Below are 24,497 nucleotides of genomic sequence, written 5' to 3' on the forward strand. Positions count from 1 at the left end.
AGAATGGAGGGCAAGGTGGGCTACAGAGGGACATGGACACAAGGACACATTGGAGGTTTGGGAAATATCCTAGAGTAGATTATGATGGTGGTTTCACAGGTATATAAGGGTACTTCAAAAAGTTCATGAAAAAAATGGAGTTGAAAGATAATGGAATTATTCTTCAGACTCTTTGAAGTCCCTTCATATATACAAGGGCAAATAAAATATTGCTACAAAATCCTAGCCTTTACTTTTAAAAATAAATAAAAATGTGAATCTACTGTTACTTAACCTACGTTACTTAATCTAGGTTCACACACTACTGAGAACTGCATTTCCCTTGCTCTAAGGTTCCCCTGCACTCTAGATTTACACCACATCAAAATGGCAAGCTGGGCATTCTCCAGGGACTCTAATAGTGTTCCTGTTAAATGATCTTTGTGTTTCAAAAACAAAATGAAGTCTGTAGGGGCAAGAACATGGTTGTAGGGCGGGATGAAGTAAGGCTTCCCAACAAAATTCTTATAGGACAGTCCTTGCTACCTCAAAGAATGTGTTTGTGGTACCCTCAAAGAAGCGGTGTGTTGTGGTAATAGGAAATAATCCCCAACACAACTTTCCTGGCATTTTTCTTACCAACGTAATTTTCAATTGTTTGGAAAAACTTCTTCAAAAATAAGCTCCCATAATTATGCTGTGCCCTTTAAGGAAATCTATCAAGATTACCCATTTAGATTTCCTAAAAAGTCAATCACCATAATGATCTGAGCAGGCATGTATCTCACTGTTGAACCGAACTGGCCCAATAAAACCCCTCAGAAGCTATTGCTGTGATTGGACCTTTTTAATTTTTTTTGAAGGCAGTCTCCTATGATAAGTATTACTGAGAGAACTTATCTTGGACCATCCACTGGTCTCAGAGATTGCTTAAACACATTCTTCTAAATAAACCTGTGCATATACGAATTGGGCCCTAGTGGCAATACTTTTTGACTTACCCTTGTATACAGAGGGCCTTCAAAAAGTTTGTGGAAAATGAAAAAAATATATATGAACTAAAAATTTAGTTAAAAATAAACTCAGACATTCAGCTAAACTCTTAAGTTCATCACTCGTCAGACAGTGACATATTGTGGTGGTTTGTGTGTTGCTGTGATGTGGAAAGCTATGCCACTGGTATTTCAAATACCTGACAGGTCACCCATGGTGAACAAGATTCAGCAAAGCTTCCATACAAGTACAGACTATGGAAAAGGAATGTCTACTTCTAAGGAATTCGCCACTGAAAACCTTACTTAAAACACTGTTGGATACTGAAAACTTCGTGAAGAGCAGCAGAACATTGTCAGACACAGTGCCTGAGATGAGCCCCTCAGTTGGAAGTCACAATATGGCCAAGGAAGAGCTGTCTCTTCAAATGAGAATTGATCTTAATAACATGGACGAAGTAAAGCTTTCAGGCCTTCATTTGCTGATGGGGCACAACTCAACATGAGATGACACAGCAGCAAACATCTTTTAATAATTGAAATGTGGAATGTACAAAGTATGAGTCCAGGAAAATTGGAAGTTATCAAAAATAACATGAATTAATAACAATCAATATCCTGTGTCTTAGCGAGCTGAAATGAATGGGTACTGGTCATTCTGAATCAAATAACCATGGGTTACTACGGCCAAGAATGACAAATTCAGGAGGAATGGCATCCCATTCACCATCAAAACAACGCTTCAAGATCCACCCTGAAGTACAATACTGTCTGTGAACGGATAATATGGATTCACCAGTAAGATATTGAAACAGTCAATCAAAGCAATGCCCACCAGGAGCTGGAAGTGGTCCAGTGAAAGCAAAAACAGACAGGTCAGGGGCAAAGGTCTTAACAACAGTTTTTTGGGGTGTTCTAGGCATTTTGCTTGTTGACTTTCTGGCACGCCAAGAATAACATCTGTTTATTATGAGAAAGTCAGCCAAAATTTAGTAGAAAAACCTCTAGGAAAGCTTCACCAGAGTCCTACCTTGACAATGTGCTTGCTTATTCCTTTCATCAGATAAGACCATTTTGAGAGAGTTTTGATGGGCATCATTAGGCATTATAATCCTATTTTGGCTCCTTCTTACTTATTTTGTTTCCTAAAAGCTTTAAAGGACATCCATTTCTCTTCAATGAATAATGTAAAACAGACTGCATGGTTAAATTCCCAGGACCCTCAGTGCTTTGAACTGCTAAACTGCAAGGTCAGCAGTTCAAACCAACAGCCATTCCATGGGAGAAATATGAGGTTTACTGATCTCATAAAGATTTACAGCCTCAAAACTTACAACAGGACTTCTATACTGTCCTTCAGGTTCACTGCGAGTCAGTCAGAATCAACTCAGTGACAGGGAGTTTGTGATTTTTTGTTTGCTCTGTTTTGTTTCAACTCTTTTTTTTAAATCATTTTATTGGGGCTCATACAACTCTTATCACAATCCACACATACATCAATTGTGTAAAGCACACTTATGCATTCATTGCCCTCATCATTCTCAAAACTCGCTTTCCGCTTGGGTGTCTGGAATCAGCTCCTCATTTTCCTTTTTCCCCTCCCTCTTGTTTCAGCTCTTTAGGGGTGCACTAACTGAATGGTATCGGTCTTACAAAAGTATCCTGAAATTAATGGAGCTCACATTAAGAAATAAAGTTTTTGTTTTATATTTTTATCTTTTACTTCAATTTTTCAAAAACCTTAGAAGTCCCCTTATGTCTCTCAAAACATGAAATTGTGTACTTTAAATGGATGCACAATAAAAACATTAATAAAGTTGTTATGTTAAAACAAAAGTATCAATAGTTTTTAAAATAAGCAAGTGGTTTTAATTTTAACCTTAACAATTTTTAACCTCAGAAAGATAAAAATTTAGTGAGCTTGGATAGTGTATAACTGAAAACAAAATAGATAAGCTAAGGAATACTTTACAGCTCTATGAACTTGAAAAAATGAGGTTTACTTGATCAATTCAAAAAAAATCTTCTTGTACTTTTTAAACAGAAATACTTTTGTTGACTAAATCAAGACCAGGGTATAGGAAGTTTACAAACTGCAAGTAACTTTCCAAAATTAAATTTCTGATTTCTACAACAGAGATGAACTACAAGGAACCTTCCATTCTTTGTTCAAATTCAAATCAACCAAGCCTTTGTGCTCTCATTCTCTTTCTTCTTTCAAATTTCCATTCCTGTTACCATAGGAACGACTAGCTGACAAGCCTGCAAGCATAGCAACAACCCAAGCTTAGCAAGAGACTTGAAAAGGGGATGGAGTCAAAGGCCAAAATTTGACTCAAGAAAACCAGAATTCCAACCTTTGTCACTTAACAAAGGGTCTGGTAACCACAGAAACTGTGCCCCAGTAGGTTTGGGAATATCATGACTAAATTCACTAAATGTAAAATCAAATGTGGAATACCCTGGAAAATAACCAGTACTCATCGTTATTTCAGATACCTATTCAAAGATGAAATTATTCAAAACTAACTTAAAAATAATTTGAAGTGATTTCAAAATGCTTTCTTAAATCCTGTTTCCTGGAACAATAAAATTATTGATAAGAAAGAAATCCTAAACTTAAGAAATCTTTTATTTTTTTAAAAACTTTAGGTTTATAAAATCACCTCTAATTTCATTTAATTGCTTTCTTTTTTAACATATTAACTGTGAAAGTTCATGATAGCAAATTAGACATCTCCCAACAGTCTCTCAGTGAGTTGGTCTATATAAGTTTGCCCTCATCACAGGAGCATGTTTATCTTTATAAGTCCAGGGACATTCCAACATTAGTTTCCAAAGTTGGAGTTTTCCTCAGGAAATAAACCTCTAAGATTTCAAATATCAAGACAAATTCTGAATTGTGTTCTGTCCGAAAAGATAAAAATCTACAAACCAAGCTCTACAACTTTTAATAATTTATTAGTAGTGTAACAGTATTCCTTAAAGTGATTTGTCACATTAGAAAATCCAGTAACAGTTTTAAAAGCTGGTATTTTCCTAAAGCCAAAAACAATTAATTGCAATTAGTTCTCCACTACTGTACACTTGAATGTAGATTTTCAACTTAGAAACTTTGAAACTGTAGGCTGGTTTCCCCTGTCACATTAACAGGCTTCTCGGGCCACTTCACTAGACTGTTTACTTAGGAAAAGTCACCCCATTAATATTCACTTAAAAATATATAACAAGGAAACTAAACCTGTGGGGTAATACATTAATTCAAGACCAAACAAAATTGCATTTTCTACAAAGTCCACCCATGAAATGTTAATGATTACTGATACAAAGGGTTCATTATACTAGTCTTAGTACCGTCTACAACTTGAAGCCCCTTGATCTCCTTCACATATGATCCTTTCCTCTTTTGAATCTTAACACTCTGCCTTTTTTGTAGCGTTTACCAAGTTCTTCCTTATGCTTTACTAATTCAGAATACACCTAATAACTGCAAGGTCACAGGCACTGTATTAGGAACTGGGCAAAAACGGGCAGTTATAATTTTTTTAAGAATTTTTAAAACCCAATCTTGTTAGTTTATAAACGAAATGTGTTTTTTACAGGAAAAAAAAAACTAAAAAGGTAAATATATAAAGAATTCAGGAACAGCCACTAGTTGGTCTAGGTGAAAATCCTTACTCTGCATGAACATCTCTACATGTTTTCAGCCCAACAAAAACATGGTGATACCATGCATAATGTTTTGTTATCCATAATGCCCCCCCATCTTAAAAACTGAACATGTAAATTTAACAGTCAGGATTGTCACAGGCAACAATAACGATGAAGTATTAAGGTACATGGAATATCAACAGCTCAGAGATGGAGGAGGTGGGTTGCCTTTCACTCCCTTAATTGCATCACTTATAAACGCTAACATATAATGCTGAAGGCTTTAAGTGATTTTGACACACAAAAAAAGTAAAAACTAAGTTTTCACAGAGATGTGCTTATCATTACTAGCAGGATTACCACTAGTAAGTATCCCTGTTAAATACACAGCTATTTACAATCCCAAAAGATTAAATGTTTAGGTATAGCACTATAACCATGACTACAACTACTACCTCTACCACTGTTTAGGGGATGTAAAGCTTATAAAGTTCATTAATTAATTCAAATATTGTTTGTACAAGGTACTGTGCTAGGTGCTGGGCAAGATGATTCAGGACAAGGTCTGCCTTTCAATATTGAGAATTTTAGTAGTGGTGTTGTGAGGTGCTTTTGATTCCAGTTCCAACGAGTGGCAGAGTAGAACTACCCCACTGAGTTTTCTAACATTTAATCTTTACAGCAGTAGCTTGCCAAGTCTTTCTCCCACAGAACTGCTAGATGGATTAGAATTAATAACCTTTCAGTTGGCAGCCAATTGAGTAAGTCCAGAGAGTAAGGCATCGAGTCAATTCCAACTCATAGTGACCCTATAGGTCAGGGTAAAAGTGTCCCTGTGGGTTTCTGACACTACTTCCTTAGAGGAGTAGGAAGCCTTGTCTTTCTCCTCAGAAGGGGCGGTAGTTTCAAAATGCTGATCTTGGGAGTGGCAACCTGATGTGTAACTACTACACCACCAGCGTTCCTGGCTGCCACGAAGAAGAGCAAAAATGTCAACAATTTCAAATCATGCAAACACTAAACAGAGGTATATATAAAAGTATCTGTATTGAAGAGCTGCTGGCACTTGTGGGCACCCCAGGTTTCATAAAGAAATAATTTACAAACCAGACTTTGGACACTAAAGAAGATATCACCAAAGGGGTTACTGAAATAGTCTTTCAGACAGAAACAAATGTTTGCAAAAAGCATGGCAGACTGCAGAAACACTAAGAAGTCCTGGACAACTGCAACGAACAGGATTCTAAAGGGTAATGATGCTAGAACAGTAGGTAGGAGCCAATTTGTGAACATTTATCATGCCTTGAATTTTATTTGGTGGGCAAAGGTTGGCAGTGACAGTTTAAAAAGCAGTTTTCACATATCTCATTTGATCCATATAATCAATTCCATTCTACCATGGCACAAAGAGAATATAACTTTTTCATTGTCACGCAGTTGATAAGTAACAAACCAAGGCTTAAATACAATTATCCTGCCTCAAAATGTCATACTCTTAAGAGTATGATATAAAACCATATGAGCCAATAACAATTAAGACATCCATGTCTCTGTAAATGATGAGATCAACCTGAGATGACATTTTATACCTATCAGATTGGCATAAGAAAAAAAATTGACAACATATTCTGTTGATAAAATTGTAGACAACACTTCACTCTTTTGTACACATTTAGAACACATAACAAAACAAAACCTGAAAACATCCACTCAGCACTATTTGTAATAGGAAAAGCCAGCAAAGAGCCGAAATGTTCACCAATAGGACGGAAAAGATAAATATGGTACATCTAACCTGAGGAAGTAAAATGTAGTTATAAAAAAATGAGGAGTACCTACAAACACTGCTAAGAAATAAAACAAATTCACTGCTGTCAAGTTGATTCTGACTCATAGTGGCCCTATGACAGAGCAGAACAGTCCCTCAGGATTTCTGGGACTGTAAATCTTTTTTTTAAAGAAATTTTATTGGGGGCTCTTACAGCTCTTATAAAAATCTATACATCAATTGTATGTATCAAGCATATTTGTACATATGTTGCCTTCATTATTTTCTAACCATTTACTTTCTATTTGAGTTCTTGGTATCAGCTCTTTTCCCTCCCTCCCTCCCTCCTCACACCTCATGACCCCTCGATTATTTTCATATCTTACACCGACCACTGTCTCCCTTTTCCCACGGTTTCTGTTGTTCGTCCCCCTAGGCAGGGTGTGGTTATGTGTTGATCATTGTGATCGGTTTCCCCTTCCTCCCTTCCTCTCCCCACCTAACTTCCTGGTATCACTACTCCCATTTCTGTTCCTGAAGGGTTGAAGGGTTTATCTGACCTGGATTCCGTGTGTGTTATGAGATCTTATCTTTACCAGTGTACATGCTCCGGCCTAGCCCAAAGTGAAAGGCAGGACTGGGGTGATGATAGTGGGAGTGAGGAAGTCTCAAAGAACCAGAGGAATATTGTGTGCTTCATCAGTGCTATACTGCGCCCTAGTTGACTCATCCCTTCCTTCTGACCCTTCTGTGAGGGGATGTAGGACTGTAAATCTTTACAGGAGCAGAAAACCTTATCTTTCTCCCACAGAGTGCCTGGTGGTTTCAAACTGCTAACCTTGTGGTTAGCAGTCCAACTTGTAATCTATCACGCCACCAAGGCCCCTTAAGGATTATCAAGGAAATATTAAGTGAAAACGCAAGATGGAGAAAATAAACATCATGGTACTATACCAAAGAAGAGTAGGTAGAATAATTCATAGATATATACCACCCATCTGTCAGTTTGTTCTAGTGACATTTTTGCTATGATACTGGAAGTTATGCCACTGGATTGCAAATATCAGCAGAGGTCACCCAAGGTGGGCAGGTTTCAGTGGAACTTCTTTACCCAAGGTGGGCAGTTTTTAGTGGACTAAAATAGACAACTAAAAACAGCCTAGTAATCTATTCTAGAAAAATAGCTACAGAAAACCATGAGGATCTCAACAGAACATTGTCCAAATCACATGCTTTGGACATGCCATCCAGAACCAAATCCTAGAGGAGGGCATGAGCCATGATATGTTCTAGAGTTCCTATTCTATTCAATGTTATCCATGGTTTGCTATGATTCAATGTCTAGTTAAGAAAACACAAGTAAACATCCTTCTGGTAGTCTGTTTTCAGCTAAAGTCCATCTGCTATCAGGAATGATATCCTTTATTCCATGTCCACTTCTAAATCCAACTGGAATCCTGACAATTCCATACATCAATACTGTCAAAGTACTGGTGCAGCCATTTCTGAATTTATCTTCAACGATATTTTACTTAAACGGGATATTGTTCGCTAACTTCTACATTCTGTTGGATTGCCTTTCTTTGGAATGGATACAAATATGGATCTCTTCCAGTTGGTTGCCCAGGTGGCTAGCTTCCAAATTTCTTGGCACGGACTAAGGAGTGCTTCTAGTGCTGCATCAGCTTATTGAAATATTTCAATTGGTATTCTATCAATTCCTGGAGCCTTGTTTTTGGCTAAGCCCTTCAATGCTGCTGGGCTTCATCGGTTCTAGATAAATGGTTGAATGTTGGCCAATTCTTTGAGGTTTAGTGACTCTGTCTGTTCCTTCTATCTCTTTTGATGCTTCCTAAGTCATTTAATCTTTTACCCATAGAATCTTTCAATACTGAACTGTGAGGTTTGAATTTTTTCTTCATTTTTTCTAACTTGACATATGGTGAGCATGTTCTTCCTTTGGGCTTTCTAACTCCAGGTCATTGCACATTTCATTAGAATACTTTACTTTCTTCTCAAGTTGCCCTTTGAAATTTTCTGTTCAACTATTTAGCTTCATCATTCCTTCCATCCACGTTAAGAACTCTACATTCAAGAACAAGTTTAGAAGTCTCTCTCTCTTTTTACATCATTTGACCAGAAGCTCTTTTTTTTCTGACTAGGAGCTCTTACAACATTCCATATATCAATTGTATCAAGCTTATTTGTACATATGTTGCCATTATCTTTTTTTAAATTTACTTTAATCATTTTATTGGGGGCACATACAACTCTTATCACAATCCATATATACACCCATTGTGTCAAGCACGTTTGTACATTTGTTGCCCTCATCATTCTTAAAACATTTACTTTCTACTTGAGGCCCTGGTATCAGCTCATTTTTTTCCCCTCCATCCCCAGGGCCCCACCCTCCCTCATGAACCCTTGATAACATTATTTTATAGTATCTTACACTGCCCAACATCTCCCTTCATCCACTTTTCTGTTGCCCATCCCCCAGGGAGTAGGTTATATGTAGAGCCTTGTAATTTTTTTCCCCCTTTCTACCCTACCTTCCCTCCACCCTCCAGGTATCGCCACTTTCACCACAGGTCCTGAAGGGATCATCTGTCCATTTTCTAAACATTTATTTTCTATTTGAGCCCTTGGTATCAGCTCCTCTTTTTTCCCACCCTTGTGACCTCTTGATAAATTTTGTTATTATTATTTTCATATCTTATACCAACTGCTGTCTCCCCCTATGGTTTCTGTTGTTTGTCCCCCTGGGGTGGGGGATATGCATCAATCATTGTGATCGGTTCTCCCTTCTTCCCCTTCTCCTCCCATCTTTCTGCTACTCTCCTGGTATTGCTATTCCCATTTCTCTTCCTGGGGGTTTATCTGACCTGGATTCCATGTGTTTTGTGCTCTTATTTGTACTAGTGTACATGCTCTGGTCTAGCTAGAACTGAAAGGCAGGACTGGGGTCATGATAGTGAAGAGTGAGGAAGCTTCAAAGAACCAGAGGAATATTGTGTTTCATTGGTGCTATACTACGCCCTGGTTGACTGATCCCTTCCTTGTGACCCTTCTGTGATGGGATTTTCCTATTGTCTAGACAGGTTTTGGGTCTCTGCTCCAAACCCCTCATTCTCAGCAATGTTTTGGGTTTTTTTTCCTGGTTTGTTTTGGGTCTTCTGGTGCTTGTTACCTGACTCTGTCGACACCTCATGATCACACAGGCTGGTGTGCTTCTTCTATGTGGGCTTATAGCTTCTCTGCTGTTTAACTTCAAGCCTTTAAGACCCCAGATGCTATATCTTTTGATAGCCAGGCATCAGCTTTCTTCACCACATTTGCTTATGCACCTGCTTTGTATTCAGCGATTGTGTAGGGAGGGTGTGCATCACACAATGCCAGGTTGTTGGAACAAAGTGTTCTTGCATTGAGGAAGGGCTAAGCAGAGGCCCAAAGTCCGTCCACTTCCCCAAGGTATTGCCATATAAATATATACATATATATAGGCCAATGCCTATTTTAATTAACATATTTACATAGGTACACACCTATGTTTATACCTCTGTCCATAGCTTTGTTTCCTAGATCTTTCCTGTTTCCTCTTACCCTCCTAGATGTCTATTTTGACATTCACTTTGGTCTTTTCTTTCTTTCCTTCCTGTCTTTTGAAGGACCTTTTGATTTCTTCATGTTCTTGATGTCATCCCACAGCTCATCAGGTTTTAGATTGTTAGTATTCAACTTATCAAATCTGTTCTTGGGTGTCCTCTAAATTCAAATGGGATGATATATCAACTACTTGGCTACAAGTAATGGCTACAAGTGGGGCTACTAACTAGATTCTTGAATTTAAATCCATCAGCTGCATTGAGTGAGAAAGATGAGGCTTTCTGCTCCTATGAAGATTAACAGCCTCAGAGGAGCAGTTCTACCTGTCCTAAAAGGTCACTATGAGACAAAATCAACTTGATGGAAGTGAGGTTTTCAGTTTTGGTCTTTCTTTGTTTCCAACTTTCACATTCCAATCAACAAGTATCAATGAATCTTGATAGAATATTTGATCAATTTCAGACTGAAGAAGTTGTCTGAATTCTTCAAATTCTTAATCATTAGTTCTATTTGCTGGTGTATAAATTTGAATAATAATTGTATTACTTGGACTTCCCAGTAGGCACATAGGTATCATCTTATCACTGCAAGCAGTGTGCTTCAAGGTAGACCTTAAAATGTTTTTAATGATGTGATGCCATTTCTCTTTAATTTGTCATTTCCAGTACAGTAAACCAGATAATTGTTTGATTCAAAGTGACCAATACAGCTTGTTTCAAATAAGGCCTAGAATATTGATCTTTATGCATTTCATTTTATTTTTGATCTTGAATTTCCCTGGATTCATACTTTGAATGAATATCAATTCCACATATCGATTATTGATAGATGTTCAAAGTTGCTTCACATTTTGAGTCAAGCTCCATCAGCAAATGAAGGTCCTGAAAACTGGTTCCATCTACATTTTTAAGGTTGACTACTTTGAGGAAGCAACTCTTCCCCTTTCTTGAGTGACACTTCCAAGCTGAAGTGCTCATCATCCAACAGTATATTATGGTATTCACACGTTTTCAGTGGCAAATACCTTGGTAGTAGAAAGCCTTTTCCTTCTCCCTTGTCTGCAATTATCTTATGGAAGCTCCACCAAACTTGTTTACCATGTGACTCTGCTGGTATCTGAAATACTCGTGACTCAGTTTTCAGCATCACAGCAATTATATATGCCACCACAGTACAACAAATTGCTAGACAAGTGGTCTATCTTAAGTGTAATTTGTCTTAACTCCAATATGTCATAAACTGGAGACTACCTATACATCTTTAGATAGATCTCTAAGGACAAAAAGAAATAAAAACCTTAAGAGTTTCAGTAATAATGTCAACAATATCAGCATTGCTAAGGTGAAAGGTTGTCTATGTAAATAAGGGTAAAAGTACTGTTACTAAGGTTCCAGTTAACACATGCGTAGCTTTAGTTTTTTTTTAAAGTATTTAAACATGTTTATACAATCAATGGACTCCTGTAGAAAAAGTCTCTCATTGATATACTTGCCTTCGTCTTACTAGGAGGCCTTAAAAAAAATAATAAAAAGGTGCACTCAAACAGTGGCTTCTGAGGGGATCGGCTGGGCCATTTCAATTCAAGGCAAAGGGTTCAGCTCAAAAAGTTATGAAGGATTGTCTTTTAGGATTCCAATTTATTCTTGATAGACTTTCCTAGAGAATATGGAACAATCAAGAAAACTTATTTTTATGAAAATTACATTGATGAGAAAAGAGCCAGAAAATTTTCATTGAGGATTGTTTGGTTTTTTTCCCCATCATGCCAATGCACCAACTCATTCTTCAAGAGTATCAGAGGTTGTCCTGTGAGATTTTTGTTAAAGAACCTTACCTCATCTACTGGACAACCATGATCTTGCCTCTTTAGATCTCCTTTTTGTTCTTAATACTCAAAGAAAATTAGTGAGGTAGTTAATTGTACCAACCTGGCTGATAAACACATGTGGGGTTAATTGAAAGGCAGAGAGATAAATGGCTCCGTGAACCTCACCTTTCTAGTTCTCGGGTCTCTTGCTTTCTGATGGTCGGACCAGGGTGCAGCTGTCTTAGCCAGTTCCCTGCTGCGGCTGGCAAGGCTCACTTCCCGCAAGACATCCCTGAGAAGCTGCATGGACCTACCCCAATGCAGCCCTGGGTGCTGGAACAGCCATGTGGAGACCCCTGCCAGTGCTGAGATGCTTACAAGCTCACTGATTCGGCTTTCCTCCTGCAGTTGGCATCATAGTGTGTGTTTTGTGAGATGAAGGAGGACTTTGTGGATTGGTGTCGGAGATAAGGGTTAATGTTGGACTTGTGGGCTTGGGCAGCACTGGGTTGGGATGTTTTCATGATGTGCACTTAACCTTCATATAAAACTCTCTCTTATACATGAGTTTCAATGGATATGTTTCTCTAAAGCACCCAGACTAGCACAATTGGTAAGGAACACAATTCGAGTCCCTTGAGGATGCCAAAACTGCTGTTTTGACACAGTATATACATCAAAGGGCATAATTCTTCAGAGAAGAGCTAGTGAGGTAGAAACACCACCCTCAGAAGTATTTAGACCTAGATGGAGGCTATATTGAAAAACAATAGCTTTATATCTTGATATTTTGTTTAATGATTTTTGTAGCAATATTTTTCATCTTTGTATAATAGAGCTTCAGGAAAAAATAAAATAAAAATCTTAAGATGTTAAGAAATATTCCTATAATTTAAAGGCCTAAAAAATGACCAACCCATTAATAGGCTTAGCATTCATACTGTATGGTCTCTAAATATCATTTCTGAAACTAAACTTTGCTCCTGTGATAAATGGTTGATTCAAGGTGGCAGGTACATATTTATAAGATGGGCCTAGATCATACCAGAATGCAAGTAAGCTATCAAGACCAGGTGGTATCAAAACACACTGGGAAATATGTGCACCTTGAGGTTTCCACTGCCAAAGATGGATCATTTAGAGTATCAATAGTAATTATTAATAAGGGCAATCGATTAAGACACATACAGTACATTTAAAAATCCATGAATTCAAAATGATACTTAAAAAACCCAACAACTTCATTGGAAAATATTTCAGAAATGTTTTCTAATAACTAGTAAGTAAAGGGGAGGAATCATGTATTTATCCTGCTTTTCTTATATAAAGTGTGCATCAGTGTAACCTGATAGTTGATTAAGGGAAGTTTTTGTTTATAAAAGCATTCCAGCTGTTAAATGTTCCATCCACATCATTAAGGCTGACTCTACTTTGACAAAGGAGCCCTTCCCCAGTCATATTTTGAATGCCTTTCAACCTGAGAGGATCATCTCCTGGCATGATCTCTGTCAATGTTCCACTGCCATTCATAAGGTTTTCACTGGCTAACCTCTCAGAAGCAGGTAGACTATTCCTTCTACTTAAGTCTTCTCTTAGCCTAGAAGCTCCACTGAAACCTGTTTAGTCTAAGGATCTCTGCTGGGAGCTGAAATCCCTGCTGGTGGCTCAGCATCACACAAACCACCACAGTATCACAAGCTGACAGACAAGCGGGGTAAATTAAAAAGGAATGATAGAATTATAATAGCACCATTTTTCAAGGCCCTAATACAATTATTGATCGAGAAAATAATTATCAATGGTTTTTAACATGCCAAGAGTAAAAGCCAGAGATTGTGTGTCTCCTGGAAGAACTATGTTATACTACTTCATTACTCATTAAGCACTCTTCCCAAAAGAAATTTTAAAAAGCCAACATGAGCCTAATCAAGCCTTTATATCTGCCTACCTACAGAAAACACAGTTAGAGAAACATGGTAAACACCACCACGAAGATACAATTACAAAAATACAGCCTGTGAGAAATTCTCTAAGAAAAACATATTACCAGAAAAAGGGGAAAGAAGAGGAAATGGGAACCTAAAATTAAAAGACATTTGATTAAATACAATGTATGAATATAATGTATGTACCCTGATTTAATGAAACAACAATAAAAAGATTACAAAACACTCATTGTACATTTGATAATATGCATCATTTGCTTACAGGTGAAAAGAGTACTGTGTCTATATAGTCTATAAATTACAAAGGTAAATAAATTTTTTTATCTTTCAGAGACATATACTATTTTCAGAAGACATTACAATTTGGGGGACTTGCTACTAAGTAACCCAGTTGTAAGGGACTAGGTACAGTCATAGATGAGCTATGAGTTGCTAATTTTTTAACACAGATAGTGGACACATGCACTCATTAAGCCAATCTTCCTATCTTTATATATAATGGAAATTTTCTGGATAAAAAGTTAAGGGAAAAAAACTAAAAAAAAATTTGAGTTTAGATATCTACAAGATTGATTCCCACAATTCTTTTTAATAATCATAAAAGATACTTAGCTCTATGTTTCCAATATGCAGTATCTATCCCACTGACACCTGCCATACTCCCATTATAAGAAAACCTAACATATCAGAAACTTTTGAGACTGGGAAAGAAAAACAGTAAATGGATATAAGCACAACCCATCCCTGGAGCTCTTCTGATGATGATCCTATCTAAGTCTAGTTGCTCAGGGGAAAACTCAAGGGGCTTCAAAAGATTTGTGGGAAAATCCCATTATCTTTTAATCCCATCCTTCCAGGAACTTTTTGAAACCTCCCTCATATGTTGAGCAGAAAAAGCACTCAAACAACCTCCTAAAATACTAAAGATTGCTCCTTTCCACATACTAACTGAAATTAAAGAAGTGGGTGACAGGCAGAACTCCTCATCTGTATTCAGAGTACTTTAACTTCTCCAAGTTCTTTCATATACATGTCACTTATCTTACAGCCTTGTAAAGCGGACAAAGGAAAGCCTCACTTGCTAGAAGAGGTCAACGCCAAGAGGTCACAATGCTGTTTTGTGTCAGAATGCAAATCCCTGGCCCTATGCTAGTGCTTTCCCTACTAAATCATTACATTCCCATTCCACTGGGTTTAATTATTCAATATAAGAGGGGATAGCTGCTCAGATCTCTTTTATTACCACTTAAGTCATAAATACCTGGTAATGTGTGCTTCTGCACATGCAATGTGTAGATTATTGTTGCATGCTGGACAGCTCCCCAAAATTAAAGTTTTGGACAGCTCAGAATGGCCTAGGAAACTCAGGCATGAGGAAAACGTTTTCTGTCAGAGGCCACTGATAATCAGGAGATAAAAAGAATCATTGAGAACTCGTGAAACTTTACCACATGTGTTTGTACATAGATTTGCATGTTGTGGAAAGTTGGAAAAGGGCAAAAAAATTAGTAAGGACCCTCTTTTCTACCTTAATGGATTGACATTCTATTTATTTATACCTGTCTGAGTTGCACTAGAAGTAAAGACTAGGAATCCTTTATACACAGTGAGAGGGTATACCATTTATCGGTTCTGGATAATTAAATTTGAAATAGCCCCCTTAGCTCACCCTTTGGCCCCTTTAGCTTACTATCCATATACTATCCCAACACTCATCATTCTGTCTCAGGATAGGAATGGACTCTAGGCAGGCTTGAAGCTTAGGTCCACTGAAAGAAGCTAAACTGGGAAAGTTGTCTTCCAATTAATCCAGTCTCACAATGAACACTCAAATATGTGCTGGAATCCTTTGCCCCAATTAGTTGCTCCTCATGAAAGTTGACAGACACATATCCAGAGTCTCTGGATCAATAGAGGGATAAATGTGAAGGATGTCATCGGCAGCTACATGTCCTTGTGAGGACGAGAGAAGCCTTACTTTTTCTACCTGGAAGCATGTTGTGTTGTCTGGCTTGTTTCCACAACCTTTTGGTAGTACAAAAACATGACATCCTCAAATTGTGTCTGATAATTCTTTCCGTTGGCGCTATCAGTGCCCTGAGAGGACAGCCATGCAACCCGCAACTAATCCCCAACACTGCTTTAAATCAGTAGAGTCTTCTCAGAAATTATGACCCACTTTAACACCTACCCTAAAAAGTCTGCAATTCAAAAGGTGACCCCATTGCCAATAAACTCCAATGGACTTCATGGGCATCTTTGAGAAATAGTAGAGATGAGCTGCCATGCCATCGTTGTGAATGTCCCATGAAGCTACCACCAGGGATGCAAGTTCATTTGGAACTAATATGTTCTCATTCTAATACTTTCAAAGATGGTTCAGACATAAGATTTGGAAGAAAATTAATATTTACAGATTACCGACTGCATGCCAGACTTTATACTAGCTATTTTATAAAAATCTCATTCAATCCTAATATCTTTCAAGCTCTGTTCATTATTACTGCCTTGAATCATGGTGCGAAAGGAGGGAACCCAAGGAAGTGGCTTGTCTTATAGCTAATAAGTCGGTGGCCAAACCAAAACTTGAACCTAAGTCAGTACAAACATCTTTTTTTTTTTTTTAGTACAAACATCTTTATGGACTTGCTTCTTACTATCTATTTGATTTCCAAAGGACTTACAGGGTTTATAATGGTATTTCTACTTTATTTTTTTGTGAGAAATTCAAAGCTTTAATACACAGTAACTTCCATCATGACTGGAAATAATGTACTACATAGAGTAGATGTAGATAGAACAGAAATAGATTTTCATGACAGTCTACAGCAAATTCCTCTCTTTACCAAGTAGATCTTCTATAGTCAGGGCAAGAGTAGAAATAACCTTTTGCTCAACCTCGAGAGCATTTTAAAATATTTGGAATGTATATAATCCTTACCCAACCCCACATTTCAAAATTTAGAAGCAATAATCCTGCTACAAACTTTGTCAGGCTACTTTGATGACCTTCAGAGTTTTACTATAAAATTTTTTTAAAAACCCACTAAAACATATAGATGTCGATTTGCTAAAAGCACTTTAAAATGGATTAAAGACAAAAAGAATAAAACAATTTTCTAAATTATATATACTACGTAGGCACATTAGTATGAAAACGTGTCAGTAGTAAAGCTCATCACATACAGATCACTTACTACGTGCCATTTACTTTATTCATGAGTTTTTACTTCCTACCATACAAAAAATACTATTAGATATATTACTAGCTCCATTTTACATGCAAAGGAAGAGTAGCACCACAAGCACAAGTAACAAAGTAACAAAGCTAGAAAGTAGTGGAGCTAGAATTCAAACCTAGGTTTGTCCATAACCACAGCATCCTACCTCCTACTTCTCAGCCACAGGGCCCTAGTGGTGCAACAGTTAAGCACTCACCAGCTAGTCCAAAAGTCAGTGGTTAGAACCTGTCAATGTGGCTCCGTGGGAATAAAGGCCTTGTGATTTGTTCCTGTAAAGATTATAGTCTAGGAAACACTATGGAGCAGTTCTACTCTGTCCTACAGTCATTATGAGTCAAAATCAACTTGCTAACACACAACAGCAGTCCTTATATGATAAAGGCATCCTGCCCACAATTCCTAAACCACTATAGATATACATATACTTATTTAAAGCCATCATTAACTATATACATTAATTTATCATAGTTCATAAAATCATCAAATGAAGTGCCTGAGAATTACCATCAGAAAAATTCACGTAAGGCATGGATTTTTACATAAAATCCTGAGCAATCAAGAACAGATAGGTTACCACCACCACAAAAACTTAAAACTTTTTCTACTGCCTTAAATTTAACATTTAAAAATTAATCTGAATAGGGCAAGACTAGGAAGTCATTTAAGAATTTAAGAAAAGCGGGAAGGGAGAGAAAGGAGGAACCCATCAAAAGGCTGGGTATATAGCCCCACCCCTACCCCCAAAAGGGATGAATAACAGAAATGTGGGTGAAGGGAGACAATGGACAGTGTAAGATACTAAATAATAATATATAATTGACAAGGATTCACGAGGGAGGGTAAGGGAAAGAGGGGGAAAAGAGGAGCTTATACCAAGGGTTCAAGTAGAAAATGTTTTGGAAATGATGGCAACATATGTACAAATATGCTTGACACAATTCATGAATGGAATGTTAAAAGTGCTGTAAGAGCAATGACTTAAAAAAATTTTAAGAAAATTCAATCACTATAAACCATGAGCCTAAAAGTTGAACAAAATAACTAATTTTTTTCAATCACATTGGATTCTTAATAATGGAATTATTAAAAATATTTTGCACTTTATCTAAAGTTTTATAATTAGTCAAATTATAAGGTATAAATACATTATCATTTGAACAATTCTAAATTCCTAAATGGCTATATTTCCCATGTTCCAGTGGTTGAAATTTATTTCTAAAAGTAAGAGTAACATTTCCCAAACATGAATTTTTTAATCTATGAGAGTTTGAATCTAAACATATAATTTTTTTCAATGTTTAAGATAAAACTTTCAAAATGGGCAAGATAAAAGAAATTTCCTAAAATATGTCAAAGAACAGATCTAGCCTTACCTCCATTGCTAAAGCTGCTGTCTGTTGGTCATAATGATTCAGAAGATTAGGCATGAAGGTAGTATTATAAGGCAAATCTTGGCACATTCTCAAAGTAATAGGTTCACAAGAAAACAAACTGTGCCCACCTATGTGCCCCACAAACATAGTCAAGGGCCAAAGATAAAAGACGACCCAACTCACAGCCATCCTTTCAGAGTCTGAATGAGATGCAAATGATTAGGCCTACTCAGTATCTTTAGATCTTTGGACACCTGCAGGTCTCAGCTTGAAAGTACTTCTTATGTATCTTACTGTTGAGTTCTTCAAACAGTCCGATACTCTTTGCACCGTCAGAGCGTTGTTAGCTTGGTCTCACAAAGGCATTTGTTTTTGGTTTCACAATGTGGGAAAATGACATCATCTTGTCTCTTCTTTCCATTTTATTACATAGGGCACTTTTGGCCAACTTATCAAGTTGATTAACCACATTCCCAAACAACAGATTCCATCGTAGGTGAAGAGCTATTTCTTCCTTTGATTAAAATACCTGAAAAATATTTTTGAAATAGATTAGTCATGTCTTGTCCAATAGTAAATGTATTTAATATTAAGCTCTATGATGAAAGGTAGCATAGTGATGTAAGAGATATATAAATTCTTCATAATACTAATTTCTGGAATCCTTGGGTGGTATAAACTGTTAATGCACTTAGTTGCTAACCAAAAATCTGGAGATCCATTCTACTCAGTGGAGCTTTGGAAGTGGGGTCAGGTGATTTACTACTAAAAATTCATCTGCTGAAAACTCAGTGGCACATAGTTATACTTATGATATAGTTTTACTCAGTGTGATACATATGGAACATAGTTATACTCATATGATATACATAGTTATACTCGTATGATACATAGGGAGCATAGAGATACTCTATATACACATGAGGTCCTCAGAGTCAGACTTGACTTCATGGCAACTAGTTTTTTAAAAAGGTTTTCTAATTTATCGCTTATGCTATATATATACTAAAACAATCCTTGCATGGCATTTAAAAGCAAACTGAATTTTTTTCTCAGATGTTTATACATGTTATATAGCACGTCATTTAACTTCTTACTTTTGACGGCAATTTTTCAAAATCTGATCCATTTTGTAAAATTCTTATGTTGTTAACATAAATTTTGAGTGATATTTGTAACACCTAAACCTTAAATTATTAAATTTAAAATTCATTATGTTTTAATCATTAATAGTGAATTTTACCTGAATTTATTTGGCAGAAGGCATCTGTGATACCTGGAAACAATTCTAAAATAAAAGGATACAGAATCAAACCTCTTGCTATCTGTGTGAATGTAAATATATTCTCTGAATCCAGAATTTGTTCTTCCTTCAAACAATCCCAATATCACTTCTCTCACAAGGGTGAGCGTGAATTCTAAGATAAAGTATTAAAAAGGACTTTATAAATGGTACGGCAGCATCAAACATTAGGGTTTAATTATTTAATTAGGGTGGTACACAGGCTACCTCTACGAACCAATGTTGAGCTGACAAAAGGTTCTGGAAATTAATATAGGAAATTTCTCTATGATTACATCATCATTTTAGATAGTGCAAAGACAGCACAACAGATGCAGCCCCTGAATCAGAAACATTTGACCAACATCTGACTATTATACACAATCAGGATGGACAGAGGATGGAAATCTACCTAAAAACATCACAAACGTACAAGCAAAAATAGAAATTACTGTATATACCTTGTGTATAAGCCGAGTTTTTTTCAGCATATTTTTAATACAGTTTCTGTGGTAAAATTAGGTGCCCCGGCCGATATTCGGGTCGGCTTATACTCAAATATATATGGTACTCCAAATTCGTTTTCTGGGAGATTTAGAATCTCATCTCTGACTTGCCTCTATATCTCCAGGAGAGAGAATATATTTAAGTCTTGATTGAGATGGGGAGGTTGTCAGTAGAGTGGAAGAAGGCAGGTTTGGTGTGAAAAAATATATGCTCCAAGCCAGTGTTTCCAAAAGTAGGCAAAACCACCCCCTATGGACACTGGGAAGATCCAAAGGGGCTATAAAAGTGGATTCCTATAGTTTATCCTGGATTATGGACTATAATTTTAAAAAAGTTAGTAATTACCAGGGAATGCTGAGTAATTTTTTCTGAGGAAGAGGCAGTAGGTCAAATACATTTGGGAACCTATCACCTGAACTACCATGCATACTATGATTTGGTTTAATAAGGATGTTAAATTTGCTTTTATTTTGTTTCATACGCACTCTATGTTTTTATGTTTGTTGTGGAGAACCTAGGTTGGGGAAAATGAGAAATCCAGTTTCAGAAATTCTTAAGAGATGTAAGTTATAAAAAACTCAAACTCACTGCCATTGAGTCGATGCTGATTCACAGTGAGTCTACAGAACAGGGTAGAACTGTCCCAGTGAGTTTTTAAGATGGTAACTCTTCAAGAGCATAGAAAGCCCCATTGTTTTCCTGTGGAGTGGCTGGTGGTTTTGAACTGCTAACCTGTGGATCGCAGCTCCTTGTAAGTTAAATGTTGTTGTGCCATCAAGTCGGCTCTGACCCATATGATGACCCTATGCACAACAGAACAAAACACTGCATGGTCCTGTACCATCCTCACAATTGTTGGTATGCCTGAGCCCACTGATTAAGCCTCTGTGTCAATCCATCTCATTGGAGACCTTCCTCTTTTTTCCCACCCCTCCACTTTACTGAACATGATGTCCTTCTCCAGGGACTGGTCTCTCCTGACAATATGTCCAAAATATTAAGATGAAGTCTTGCCATCCTTGCCTCTAAGGAGCACATATAAATCAGTTTGTCCTTTTACAGTTCAAGGTACTTTCAGTATTCTTCTCCAACACAATTCACATGCCTCGATTCTTCTAGTCTTCCTTATTCAATGTCCAACTCTCACATGCATATGATGCAATGGAGGATACCATGGGTTGGATCAGGCGCACCTTGCCCTCACAGTAACATCCTTGCTCTTCAATACTTTAAAGAGGTTTTGTTTTATGTAGCAGATTTACCTAATGCAACCCGTCTTTTGATCTTGTTGACTGCTGCTTCCATGAGCATTGACTGTGGATCTAAGTAGGGCAGAATCCTTGGCAACTTCAACCTTTTCACTTACTACTCAAATACTAGGACCCATAGCAGACTTTGGAGTAGAGCTGTTTAGCTGGTTAGGTTTAAGCAGGGAATTAAACTGTCTGTTCTGCACTGGCTATCAGTGAGTTGGAACTGCATCTCAAGTTTTAGTAAGTAGGTAGATTTATTGGGGGAAAGTATAATAGTAGCTGAATTCCCACAGTTTCTCTCAAGTACGTGATCTTGAGTGACAGATGCAAAAAGCCTTTCCTTTGAATTAGGAGCTTTAAGTTTATGAGCAATCCCTATCCAATAAATTGGACTTGCGAGCTTCTGAATTTCCTCGCATTCTATATTACCCGGCCTACCATATATTTTTCTCCTCCAAGTTGTTCTTAAAATGTGAGATCAGCCTATCACTCACTGCTACTGAGCCAATTCTGACTTACTGAAACCCTAAAAACAAAGTCATTTATATTTAAGCTTAGTTACCATGCATCACATTAACAGTTATGCATATTGTTAGTATGGATCAAATAAGTGTTGATGGCTTTATTTGATTATAACATTAAAACAGCTATGTAAATTCTGTCTTTATAGTTTCTTGCTTATGTAAATTGTTCTTCTGCTTGCAACTAAAAAAAAATTAAAGGGAATATCACTCACTTCTGAATATATGTATAAAAGCACCAAGAATTCCATTTCAGTTCATCTCTTTTCAGGGAGTTAAGGGTTTCAAATTTATATTCAAAGAACAATACCATACAACAAAAGAAGAAACTGAGTAATGCATCATGGGTTTTTAAAACCACATGAAACATACCCTTATATTTCTCCCTACTATAATTATTTTACCTAATTTCCTCTAGATTGCTCCTTATGCCTCATTTGCAAGGGATGCTTCCAATCCCCTTTTAAAGGTGCTTCTTTTGAGTACTATAAGGTTCAAACTATCATAAATCAAAATATTTTTAGAAATTCTATGATGTTAAACTGTAGGAAAATAATAAGTGTATCAAATTTGCAAGTTACAATTATGAAAATAAACGAGAAAAGAGAGAAATGCAGTGAGGAAAAACAAAAAGGCAAAGTTCTTAAAGAATTTAGGTACCTCCAGAAGGGCATTTTAATACGTAGCTGATACATGGATCTTCTCACTAGGTCTTTTTGAGATTTGAATCTCTAGAGAATGACCTACATTCTAACAATTATTTTTGGCTGTTATAATTGGTCCATAAATCATGTTTGAGAAATAATATTCTATAATGAAATAATTAAGAAGAGCAGTTGTGTTTTTATAATTGTATGTGAATAATAAGTAGTACAGAAAATTATTTTCATTAAAAAGAAAAGCACATAAATAATAATACTTTAATAGAATGGGTAAAAGATAAAAACCATGCAAAAACAAAAGAAATACAGAAAGCCACCAAACAGAAGAAAAGATGTTCATTTTTACTAATGTAAAAAGTGCAACATTTTTGTCAATCAAATGGCCCAAAATGACAATCATAGCATATAGTGTAGGAGAAGGTGTGGGGGAAAGAACACTTTCAAATGCTCTTAGTGAGAATGTGAACCAATACTTTTAAAAAGGACTATATCAAAAGTCCTTAAAATGTACATTATTTAACTCACCAAATCTGCTGTATAATTTATTCTAAGAAATTAAACATTCAAGTACACATGCTGCAGGACCAAAATATTAAGCATTTTGTAACAAAAAACTGGAAACCACCTAAAAATCTACCAATATGCGATTATGGCATACCTTCATATTTAGATATTATATAAACTCAAATCAAAACCAAACTCACTGCCATTGAGTTGATGCAGACACAAAGTGACCCTGGAAGACACAGAAGTGCCCCTGTGGGTTTCTAAGTCTGTAAGTCTTTATGGAGTAGAACACCTTGTGCTTTCTCCCACAGAGCAGCTGGTGGTTTTGAACTGCTGGGTTTGGAGTTAGCAGCCCAGAGCATAGCCTCCTGCTACCAGGGCTCCAATGAGATATGATACAGTCACTAAAAATGACTGTACACCTGTATTTACTATATGTAAGACATTTACCAGAAAAAGGGCATTTACAATTTTTAAAGCAAATTATAAAACAGTATTGTAAAAAAAGTACTGTATGTGTAAATAGTCAATCCTGAAGTATATACTATACTTTCCCTTTTTTCATTATTATTGCCTTTTATTATCAGCATCTTTATAAATGCAGTCTTTGTCTTTGTGAGTTATTACATATAAGCATCTGTGAGTGAATATCTGAGAATGATAGAATCAGCAAATTACTTGCTGCAACCTTGTATATAGTATATGTTACTAATGACAAAATGTACAAAAGACAAAACAGATGGTCCTAAAGGAAATTCATGTACTTCAAATATGTCCTAAGTCAAGGGCATATTCTTGTATACATTTTTATCATAAAAAATATATGTGCATAGAATATAACAAAACTATTTCAACTGTTTAAAATCTTTTAAATATTGTAGATGTTCTAAGGGATTTTATAAAAGAACATAGAGTACATTATTTTGTGTATGAAATAATTACACTCTACTAAATCTATAAATCTGCTGACTAGTGGACAAGGATAAATACTAGGTGAATGACTGATTTATTGGCTGCTAATTAAACAAGCTAAGGGATGCACTACTGGCCTACTGTAGGTGGTTAAAAAAAGGCAACAATAACAAAAATGATGATCAACATAGTATGAGTCAGAAATGATTTTCAATGCTGAAAAATAGGAGCACCACCAGCTGAGTCAAATGGTATGCACATTTTAGAAACTTGTTACATATTCAAAATCACTGTTCTATAATACAATGACTTAACTCTCTGCTTCCATCAGGCTTGCGTGAGTCTAATTTTTCCTCAGGGAGGCTGATCCCATGAAAGTTGCAAATTCAAGTTCTAAAACTGGGGAGTAAAGAGAAGTTTCTGGACCCAAACATATCCTATCAGAAACAGCAAGTCATTAAATAAAGGTTAGCTATAGCCTTTTGG

The 24,497-nt window shown here is 36.6% G+C and overlaps 1 protein-coding gene across 1 annotated transcript in view; it reads right to left on the reverse strand.

Annotated features, from left to right (window-relative positions):
* The window catches only part of FZD3 (frizzled class receptor 3), a 97,376-nt gene extending 77,720 nt beyond the window's left edge, over window positions 1-19,656 (reverse strand). The window contains exons 1-2 of the mRNA XM_045286834.1: window positions 19,611-19,656; window positions 18,368-18,896 (exon numbers count right to left, since the gene is read on the reverse strand). Coding sequence (XP_045142769.1) covers window positions 18,368-18,556 — 189 coding nt within the window. The 5' untranslated portion in view covers window positions 18,557-18,896; window positions 19,611-19,656. The remainder of the gene's footprint in view (window positions 1-18,367; window positions 18,897-19,610) is intronic.
* Window positions 19,657-24,497: the final 4,841 nt, after the last annotated feature.

The sequence above is a fragment of the Echinops telfairi genome, unplaced genomic scaffold (assembly GCF_000313985.2).
Source record: "Echinops telfairi isolate 266 unplaced genomic scaffold, ASM31398v2 ScPeMD7_9;HRSCAF=40, whole genome shotgun sequence".
Taxonomy (NCBI): Eukaryota; Metazoa; Chordata; class Mammalia; order Afrosoricida; family Tenrecidae; genus Echinops; species Echinops telfairi.